At 36.8% G+C, this 11,750-nt stretch overlaps 1 protein-coding gene across 1 annotated transcript; it reads left to right on the forward strand.

Annotated features, from left to right (window-relative positions):
• Positions 1-541: 541 nt before the first annotated feature.
• On the forward strand, positions 542-1,645 carry LOC127091752 (histone H1-like). The gene is made up of 2 exons (XM_051030448.1): positions 542-828; positions 949-1,645. The coding sequence occupies exons 1-2, from the start codon at positions 658-660 to the stop codon at positions 1,546-1,548; spliced, it is 771 nt and encodes a 256-aa protein (XP_050886405.1). The 5' UTR covers positions 542-657; the 3' UTR covers positions 1,549-1,645.
• Positions 1,646-11,750: the final 10,105 nt, after the last annotated feature.

Below are 11,750 nucleotides of genomic sequence, written 5' to 3' on the forward strand. Positions count from 1 at the left end.
TACAATTGTTTTATATTCAAATTTCAACTATTTTTCATGATTTTGGATGCAATAGAATCCTCAATTAATCTATTATCTTAAGGGGTGAGGATTGATCAAAACCATGATAAAAGCGCTCCTTGAATTAGAGAAAAACATTGATAACATCGTGAAAAATCCGAATGATAGCCCTTGTGCCTTCAAAACCAAAATTCTCCCATACCACCCATCCATTCTTGAAGCTGAAACACTCATTGAAAAGCTAATAAAATTTTCTAGAAGTTGTAAAAAAAATCACCCAAAACCATGAACCACGTCTCAAGTTATGACAAAATGAATCTAACTAAAAAGCACACCTAAAACAACCAACACCTCCCAAATCACCAAACCTTTCATTATATTCTCCACCTATCAATAAAAACTAACCTTAGATAGCATCCCCATCCAAGGGCTGATATTCAAACAAAAGAAAGCATCGATCCTTGTTGGGTTGTCTGAACCAATTAGAATTAAGTACTCAAATATCACCCCACACTCATTTCACTATTTAAACCACTCATTTCCGTTCCAAATATCACACAAAAATATTTCAATTTCCACTATAACAGTCTCTTCTTCTCTTCATCTATAATTCAATTCCCTTCCCTTTCAAATCTATTCCTAACCCTTAAGTTTCCCATGGCAACCGAGGAACCCATCATCGCGGTTGAACCCGTTCCCGAACCTTCAGTCTTGGAGAAAGTGGAGGAACCCAAGGCCGAAACGGAGAAGACGAAGAAATCCAAGGAATCGAAACCTAAGAAAGCTTCCAAACCACGAAACCCTGCTTCTCATCCTACTTACGAAGAGGTTCGGTTCCATTCAATTCATTTCACTCTTTTCTAATTCTTTGCAGGTTTAATTATGCTTTTTCGTAGTGAGTTATAATTTCAATTGGATCTGGATTTTGATTGGTTAATTGAATTGCAGATGATTAAGGATGCAATAGTGTCGCTGAAGGAGAAGAACGGTTCCAGCCAATATGCGATTGCGAAATTCATTGAAGAGAAACAGAAACAGCTTCCTGCTAACTTTAAGAAACTATTGCTTCAGAGTTTGAAGAAAAAAGTTGCTTCTGGAAAGCTTGTTAAGGTTAAAGGTTCATACAAGCTTTCAGCAGCGGCCAAAAAGCCCACAGTTGCTAAGCCGAAGACAAAGCCAGCTGCCAAAGCAAAGGCTGCCGTGAAGGCTAAGACAGCCGCTAAGCCAAAAGCTAAAGCTGTTGTCAAGCCAAAGTCCAAGTCTGTTACTACTAAGCCCAAAGCGGCTGCTGCCAAACCCAAAGCTGCTGCCAAGCCTAAAGCTGTTGCTAAGGCCAAAGCAGCTGCGAAACCAAAGCCTAAGGCAAAGTCTACAAAGGTTGCTAGGACATCGACAAAGACGACACCTAGAAAGAAAGTTGCTGTTGCCAAGCCTGCACCTAAGAAAGCAGCGGCTGCAAAGAAAGCTCCTGTCAAGAGTGTGAAAGCTAAGAGTGTGAAGTCTCCAGCCAAGAAGGCTACCGGGGTGAAGAGAGGGGGAAGGAAATGAGAGTCTTCTAAACCTTAGCATTGTAAAGATGTTTTGTGTTCTTTTTTTTTAATACTACTAGTTTATATAATATAAAAACTTCTGGTTTTATTTTCCATCTCATTGAATTAATCATGTTGAAATTGTATGGTCAGACATTAATTTGAAACTTCCTAAATTTAATTCTCTCCACTTATTACATTTATACCGAGAAGGGAATGCAAATGATCACTTCTTTGGAGTACTTCCTAAATATCTTGAGTGATTGGAGTACTGCAAAATACTCTGAGGGATTGGAGTACTTGCATTGGAAGTGAATTTAAATGCTATTGAAAAGGTTGCACACAACGGATTAGAGGAAGGAAGATAGAAAATCTCTTTTCTTGATTAATTAATGTGTGGATCCTAATGTGTTTTAAGAAGATTATTGAAAAGAAGAAATGTCTAAGGGAGCGTGAGACAAATTGAAGAATTTGTAAGACGAAGAAGAAAAATTGAAGAGGGTGAAGTTGTAGACATTAAAAAAAGTAGTTTGAAATAAAGCTAATGAAAAAAGATGACTCAAGTTGTTGATTTGTTCTCAAGATTAGTGTTACACACGAATCAAATGAAGGCGTTTGTGTTACCTCAAAATTTTGACATAAGCATTAATTATAAAGATGTGATAAGTTTTTTGTTTGATGATAGGTTTATTGCAAGAATTGAAATGGTTAAATCATTCCGTAGACATCTCGAAAATTTGTTTGGTCGAATTTTTAATCAGGCAGATATCAAATGTTTGGTTGGTTTTGAGACTTAGTGAAATTCAGAGTTTTTCGAACTTTTGTTTTCTCCACGTAGTCAAATAAGGTATAAGTGGATAAGACCGGACAATCATCTGAAGACACGTGAATCATGAGTGATGGAGTACCTGCATTGGAAGCATATGCAAATGATGTTCAGAAGGTTGCGCACAATGAACAGAGGAAGAAAGATGGAAAAACTCTTTTCTTGATTAATTAATATGCGGATCCTAACATGTTCGAGAAGATTATTGAAGAAGAGACGTCTAAAGGAGCGTGAGACAAGTTGAAGAATTTGTACGGTGGAGATGAAAAACTGAAGAGGGTGAAGTTGCAGACGTTAAGAAAGAAGTTTGAAATAAAACAGATGAAAAAAATTGAATAAGTTGCTATATTTGTTCTAAAAGATTAGTGTTACTCACGAACCAAATGAAGGCGTTTGTGTTACCTCAAATTTTCGACACAAGCATTAATTATAAAGATGTGATAAGTTTTTTTTTGACGATAGGTTTATTACCAAAATCGAAATGGTCTGATAATCCCGTAGACATCTCAAAAAATTTGTTTGGTCGAAAGATGATGCCAACTTTGGTCGAATTTCTAATCAGGCAGAGACCAAAGGTTTGGCTGGTCTTGCGACTTAGTGAAATCAGAGTTTTCCAAACGTTTGTTTTCTCCACGCAGTCGAATGAGGTATAAGTGGATAAGATCAGACATTTATCTGAAGACACGTGGAAGCTTGTCAAAGTTGGAGTCTGCATGGAGACGAAGACGTGTCATGATTTTTTAGTCAAAAATTACAAATGGCTATATTAGGAGTAGTATATAAGTAGCAACCACTTATAGTTTAAATGGTCTGCAATTGTACACAAATTTTATAAAACTCAAAGTATTTGTGTGTTTGTGAGAAAATAGTCAAGAATGTATGTATACACATTCCATTTTTTATAAAACAAAGTCTTTATTTTCAGTCATTTACTGCATTGAATTTTATTTCAATTATCTTTTGTTCCTTTTATATTTCGACTTTAGTGTCAAAATATGTTTCAAACCTGTGATTTTCATACAATATGTCCTGGGATCTTTTCTAATTTAATCCCTTAAGTGAAATCAAACTTTTTTTGTTTACTAAATTTCACGGTAAACAAATTGGTATACCGGTGGAATTTTTTTTTTGGTATGAATTTATAATTTTTTGTTTTAAAAATATATATATTTATTTGAAAAGTTCATCATTTAAAAAACTTCTCAAATTTGTGAGTGTTCATGAGATTGAGGAGTGGTATGATAACCAAAAAAGAAGTTAGAAAACCAACGAGGAGATACATTATGAAAATGGTTACTCCCATAAACAACAACAATGGAGAACAATCCTCCAATAGCACAACGACAGACATGATCACTACAAGTTCGAGTGAACCAATCGCCTCTATTGTTAGCACGAAGGTCATACCGTTAACCACGGTCATGCCGTCGACCACGGCTAAATCGCCGATTGCACAAGAAAGGGTGATATTTTCCCCTCAATAACACATAGTCACCTAGTGACTTCTAGAACGACCAGTACAACTAACTTTAGGCCTTTTGCCACAAGTTTCATAATGCATATTCTTGGGCATGACAACCTTATGGTATGCAAACATCAATGATGACAAACTTACATACTAACCTTTCGATATTTGCGGACTGTCATACCCCAAAATTTGTCCTACCATTTTCACTTTTTCATTTGACTCTTGGTCCACGATTCATCTGCATACCCCTAGCCAACTAGGTCATTCGTAATTGCATTTTCTAAATACCATTGATTCAAAGGTCCTTGTTATTTATGCCTAACACTGAGCTACGGTTTCTCTATGGATCCAACCTATGGAATCGTGGTGATACAATTGACTTGGGAGATACATCTCTTAGACTAGAGCCTTGTGGAACCCTAATTCTTGGATTATGATCTTTGGTTACTATGGATTGCATCATGACATTGATATTTGGAAGCCATTCAGAGCTTTGACTTTGGTCAAGTAAAGGTCAACTTTGGGGTTGACTTTCTGTTGACTATTCTTTATGGAAGTCCTACACAACTAGTTTGTTTGGTTGTTCATTTGATTCAAGGCTTTGCAACATGGATTCAAGTTAAAGAAATCAAGATGGATTCATTCAAGTTCTAGGTTCATTCAAGATCAAGTTCAAATTCTTTTTTGGAGGGAAACTATCTTTTCTTGAAACACAAGTTACATAATTCATTTCAAAAAGGGCAATTTTTTAATACATAATCATCAAATAACATTACAAATCCAAAAAATAAAGTTCACATACATTTGACTTAGAGTTGACTTTTTGGTCAAATAGTTTACCAAAGTCAACTACTAATCCTAAACCCTAATCCCACTTTTCTTTCATCCTCAAATTCATCCCATCTTTGCGATTCTCCAAGTTTCTTCACAATTCTTGGTGTTGTCCAAAGCTCCCATCTTGATAGGCCTTGGTGTGTTAAGCTTCTCCATGACCAAAATGCCTTGCCAAGCCTTCCCGTGTGTACAAATCCTGCAAAACTACACCAGATACATACATGATCATTATGCATAGACACACATGACCAAAGGCATGCCTATAATACACAAATGACAAAAATCAAGCCAGTATCCATAAACCAATTTGTTTACCATACATCAACATATAACCTATAACTAATACCAATTACAAACAAGTCCATAACAATTCTAATGATCATCCCATGATTGAGCATATTTCAGTTAGCATAACCAATCTAACTTACTAATAACTCATTTTTAAGCTAAATGTTTCTCATATCAACTTAACCTTAACTAACCTACATATTACATACACCATAACAATTCCATCATAATTCAAGTAATCAAACTAGGTCAAAAATCCATTCAACATTCAACCAAAATTCCATTTAAACTACTAACTAATTCTCTTCTGCTTCAAACTAGCTTTCTCCTTAGTTAATGGTCCATAAAAACTTAGTATCATAGCAATGCAACTCAAGAACTAATTCAACATGCAATAACATACATGATAAAAATCATACCACTTTAATACTAAAAAAGTTCAAGTTTATTCACTACAATCACCATGTTAACATCTTGACTAACTAGCCATCACTACACAAATTAACAAACCAACACAAGGCCACATCCATTTAACTGTTTGACAGTTCCAAGTTCCAGTTATTGATTCAACTCACTTCTATTAGTCTAGTACATTTGATGACAATCCAAACATAGTTCACACTAACAGTTAAAATCTCACATTGACTAACCTGGTTCAATTCACAACACTCACTAGCATTCATGTCATGACTAGTTTGTTAAGTAACTAACTTCTAATGGTTAATTAAAACCATTAATAGAAAAATACCAAGTCTTCACATAAACATTTCACAAATCAATCATCCAAATAACAAAAAAAAACAAGAGTTTGTGTTGGTAACTGGTTAACCAAAGTGGTTAATTGGTTACACCCGCGGTTTATCAATTTTTCACAGTCAAGTAACTTTTTAATTTATTTCACAAGCTAACTAACTCAAAACAAGAACATTTTAGCTCTAAACAATCCACTTGATCAATTACTATCCTCTTAGTAGTTCACAACAATTTCTAACCCAATTCTATCATACCAACTAACCTCCAATATATATCCTTGACTACAAACTGATCCAACATAACTCTAACGTTCAAATTCACTTAGCTAACAATTCTAACACCTAACAACCTAACTGTCAACTCCTCTATAACTAACTTCCAATGCAGTTTAACTGCTACTAACAAAAACCTAACTTTGTTAACACTTCTAACCAACATATCAACTCATGATAACCTTTATTATGATTAATCAAGATTCATCAAGATTCATTCATGGTGGATTATAACCATGCCATTATCAAGGGTCTTGCAGGATGATAACAGAAAACAAAAGGAGAACATAACAGAAACAGTAGAAGAGAAAGAAGAATAAAGAAGAAGGAATGAGATGAAATGAAATATTGTTATGTTCATTGATTTATTACATGTGGCAATATATCCTTTATATACAACAACCTTATCTCCTATCTACCAATCATGATGGAGTAAACTAAACAAACTAATAAAACTGTATTAGCCTAAACCATAATGATCAGCATGATTAATCTCAACAGCCCCTCTCAAGCTAAGCATGGTGAATATTGATCATGCCAAGCTTGGAAATGAATTTGTTGAATGTTGAAGTTGGTAATGCCTTGGTTAAAAAATCAGCCAGTTGCTCATGTGTAGAGATAGGTAGAAGTCGAAGTAATCCTTGTTGAAGTTTCTCACGAACCAAGTGACAATCAATTTCTAGATGCTTAGTTCGTTCATGGAATACCGGATTGGACGCAATATGCATTGCACTTTGACTATCACAATAAAGAACAGGAAGTTTGGTACACTTGATGTGCAGTTCCTTCATGAGAACAATCAACCAAAGCAGTTCACATGTGGCGAATGACAATGCTCTGTACTCTGCCTCTGATGATGATCTGGAAATGGTGTCCTGTTTCTTTGTACGCCACTGTAACAACTCAAAATTTGCCCTCCTCTTCTTGAGACTAGTTTGACACATTGCATTTCATATTTTAGAGCATTAGGCATTGCATTTTGCGTCTCATATGAAAATAAGAAGGTCATCCTCCAAAGTCTTTTCAAAAGATGGGGAAGTTAGGAGATTCAAGCCTGAGGGTCTCTATGAATTGATTATCAACCATCTGAGGGTTTGCATTGCATTAGGGTTTCTTGATTCTTCAAAGGTCTTGAGCATCATCTTGTTTTCAAGGATATATTACCATCATCATGGGTCTATCATCATCAAGACATCTCAAGGTCATCTGAGGACCAAAAGTCAATTGTGCAGTCAACTGGGGGCTATGAAGTGGGGAAATGAGTTGAGAAACCTCAATCATGTTCAAAAGGGGTCCATTTATCATTCTAAACATCCATCTTGAAGATTCAAAGGTCATGGCAAAAGTTACTAAAAATGGAAAGTGACCTATAATTCAAAGTTTCCAAATTTGGCAAATTTTTGATCCACTTTCAACTTGACTTTCCAATATCAAAGAAGTTTCAAATGGATTTTTGGTGAACATGAAAGTTGTAGATCTTTGTCTCCCCTTTCCAAAAAGTCCTAATTCATGTCCATATGATGAATGGTTAAGGAGTTATGGTCATTTGATCACAAGGTGTGCATGGAAATTCAAAATGGCATAACTTTTGATATAATGCTTCAAATTGGTTCATTCTTTTTGCAAAATGCTTCTCATGTTCAAGGCATCTCAAATTGACATCATTTGGCTAAATTGTGCAAGCTAAGCTTCAAGGAATCATGGCCAAAAGTCACATTATTTCACATTTGTTCTAAGGGTGTTATCATGCTACAAGTCAATATTCACAAAGAACCAAGGCAAGGCTTCAATTCAGCATGCTTCATGGACCATATTTGAGTGGAAATAAGCCATTGCCATGCATGAGGGAGGCATGTATATTCATTATTTCACAACATTTGCAAATTGGAGGGAATCTTCACCATTCATTTTTGGCTTGAGATGTAAGCAAACAAATCTTCAAATCATGACCCTTGGATGTTCTTGAGTGAATTAAGATCATAACATGAGGAGGAACACGTGCATTATGGCAAGGAGAGCTTAATTTGCATTTTTGCAAATTGCTTCATAACTCCTTAATCATGATTAACCAATGAAAAAGAGGATTAGCATTGTCATTAGCAAGGGATATAAATAGTGAAACCCTAATCCTAACTGCCATAACTAACTTTTCAGATCTGAAAATTCAAGAACTCTCTCAACTTTCTCTCTCTTCGATTCTTCATTTTCTCCATATAATTCTCAAAGATTCTTGCATATTTTTGATCCTCATGCTTCACTGAGCAAGAATCATCCACTGTTTGGAGCAATTCATCCAGAATTCGAGCAGATCAAGAGCATTCTCATGGCAATGGAATTTGGAAATTGAAGTAGATTCAAGAGGTTTCAACCAGTTCTTTTTGCACAAAGCTTCAAAGGAAATGCAGTGGAGTTGATCTGGAGCTGATGAGCTTGTGAGAACGCGAATTCAGAGGTCTCCATTCCAAGGTGACTCAAATTTCATCCTCTCCTTTTGCTGTTTTCATGATATAGAACTGTAGATCTTGTTGAGTAGAGCACGAATATGTGTTTAGATTTGAAAATGAGTGAGAATTGAGGATTTGATATGGACTGGAAGTTTAGATCTAGAAACTTCTCCTCTTCGATTTGCAAAATCCAGGGAGAATTAGGAGAAATTGAATTGATATTTGGAATCAGCGTTGGAAGAGGAGTAGAATGGTATATGCATTGTGAAATTCTAGAAATTTTTGGGCGGCGCCAGCGTGCGTCTCGCCGGAGAAGACGACCGGAGCTGTAGCTCCGGCGTCTGTATTGTGTTAGGGTTTGGCTGACTGGATGCCAGGTATTGCGTCGCGTGGAAGTTTGATTGGACGAGCTTTCCTTGACCAAAGCCACGCATGCATTGAAAGATGATCGGGACGCTGAGTGGATTAATGAAACGAAGCGTTTCATGCATTCAAATGAGAGCCGTGGATCTCATAAGCGCGCCAGATCGTGTGGCTCCTGTTTTTTCAGAGTTTTATTTGAATTAATTGTTTCCCTCCCTTTTGCTTGGTTATTCAATTATTTTTGGTCATTTTGTAAAATTCATAAAAAATACAAAAATTATCCAAATGTGTCCCAATTTTTTTTCATAGATTTGTATGGATGTCTACTTTTTTATAGTGCTGAATTAATGAATTTTGGATGTCTGGATTTTTATGTGTGATGTTTTGAATCCATGTGGTGCCAATTTGACCTATTGCATTTAATGCTTTGTGAAATTCTCTATGTTGAACCTTCTGATCTAATTTTGTACATACATAACATTCATACATGGCATGAATTTTTGGTCACTGGTTTGGAATTTTTCTCACATGTTATCATCATTTTTGACACATAGAGAAAAATGTGACAATTTGTGTCACATTTTTGACCTTGAATTGGTGCATTTTTGTTCACATAGCATTTGCATTATTCTGGACCTAATTTTTTGCATGATGATTATTCATGACATGAGGAACTTGTATAAAAAATCTCAAAGTCATCGTATGCATTTCTGATTTGATATGAATTTTCTAAGTTGGGAGTTCATTTTGTGCATATTTTTGGTCATTGCATGGCATAGGCAATTTGAGGCATTTGGTCATTGATTTGATGCCGGTCCTTTTGAGGAAATTTTGGGGAGTGTTTGAAGGTGTAATGTGCAAAAGGATGAGTCCTGGTTTGATCATTTGGTTAGGTTCTGAATTTGGCCTTTGTTTATGCTTTGTTGTGTTGATTGGATGTACATAAACTAACTTTGTCTGATGTTTCAGGTTTGGATACTCATCATTGATGATTGGGTTTATTCTCACCTTATGAGATGCATTGAGTTCTAACCTATGTTTGTTTTGTAGGTTTAATTGATGTGGTGAGCTCATGAGCTCCTTTGAGTGCCAAGGCACTTTTGCATTGCATTGTGTAGCTGTTAGAGGGTTTCACTGTTTGTTTTCTGGTTTTATGACTGAAGTACTGACTGTTTAGTCTTTGTACAGGTACCTTAGTTGCTTGCTTGCTTTAGCTCTTACTTGAGCATTGGATTATGGTTGACACACCACTCAGGTAGTTAGCTTCTTACTTCATGTAGTCTGGAAGTCCTGTCACCTTTTTTGGCAGGCATTTTGCTGGCAAGAGGCTCTGTTTGTGTTTGTTTAACATTGTGCCCAAAGACCTCCAAGGAGAGGCATGTGATATCTGATAAGACCTCCAAGAGAAGAGGCAATTGACGGATAAAAGGGATTAGTAGCCAATCCCCCGTTATTCAGTGTATCGTTCTTTGTGCTCGCACTACGTGCTGATGCTTCTAAACATGTGCCCCAGATCTTTTGTCCAGAGTCTGTCAAGTGGAAAAGGATCCCACTTTCTGGATCCCCACGCTTTCTGTGTCATGAGCTCACCCTGGCCAGGGTTAAGAGCATGAGGTCTCATCCTCATTACCATTTTGATCAGCTTCACCCTAACGTTCAATGTTAGTGGTTAAGAGCTACGAATTACCCATTACAGTTTGGCTTGTTTGTCGAGGTTGATATGACCCCTCTTGACTAAAGCCCACCCATTGTTTGAGCCTCTTGTATGGATATAGAGTGTGATGTTTGTTTACTTGTGGTGATGTGTTTATCTTCTTTCCTCTTCTCATCTCCATTTCTGTAGGAGTTGTATGATTGATTTCTGAGGAAGTTGAATGCATGTTAGAGACCTCAACTTAGGGACATTGATTGCATGACAACTATTAGGCTCGAGTCTTAGTCTCCCTATTAGTTTGTTGTCTCCCTGGTCTCTGGTTAGGAGAGTGTTTTACCCCTGTTAAGGGGAACTACGTCGCCCTGATTCTCATACCAGATGAGATACATAGGCAGGAGGTTGTGAGCAATCTCTCCGGGCACCCTTTTTCTTTTTTTGCTGTGTTGTTTTCGTGTGTTTGTTCACCCTTTGGTTTTTTTTGTGTGTTTGTTCACCCTTTTTTCTTTTTTACCCTTTTGTTTTTTTGTGTGTGTTCACCCTTTTCTTTGTTTTGGTGTGAGTACTTGTTTGTTCAGCGTGTGTGTGGTGGTATGTTCATACCTTGGGGATTTCTTCTGTTATTATTCGGGGTTCATTTGTGTTGATTGTTATCCACTTGGGGTTCATCTTTGGGGTTCATCTCGGGGTTCATTTGTGACGGTTGTTTTTACTCGGGGTTCATTCATGGTGATTGTTATTCACATCGGGGTTCATCTTTGGGGTTCATTTATGACGGTTGTCATTCATATTGGGGTTCATCTCGGGGTTCATTTATGACGGTTGTCATTCATATTGGGGTTCATCTCGGGGTTCATTTATGACGGTTGTCATTCATATTGGGGTTCATCTCGGGGTTAATTTGTGTTGATTGTTATTCACTTGGGGTTCATCTTTGGGGTTCACCTTTGGGGATCATCTTCGGGGTTCATTTGCGATTATGGTTATTCACTTGAGGTTCATCTTTGGGGTTTATTTGTGGTGACTGGCTGGATAGTTAGTTACTTTGTTGGGGTTCGTTTTGATAACCTTTTCTTTGGTGTTCGCTGGTTAGCGTTTGTTATTGTTAGGAGTCGGGTGTAAGTCCATATATTGGCATTATGTTTCCTTTTGTTTGCTATTGTTGGGAGTCGGGTGTAAGTCCATGTATTGGCATTCTGTTTCCTGTTTTTGTTTGTTGTTGTTAGGAGTCGGGTGTAAGTCCATGTATTGGCATTCTGTTTCCTGTTTGTGTTTGTTGTTGTTAGGAGTCGGGTGTAAGTCCATGTATTGGCATTCTGTTT

This window comes from Lathyrus oleraceus, chromosome 6 (genome assembly GCF_024323335.1).
Source record: "Lathyrus oleraceus cultivar Zhongwan6 chromosome 6, CAAS_Psat_ZW6_1.0, whole genome shotgun sequence".
Classification (NCBI taxonomy): Eukaryota; Viridiplantae; Streptophyta; class Magnoliopsida; order Fabales; family Fabaceae; genus Lathyrus; species Lathyrus oleraceus.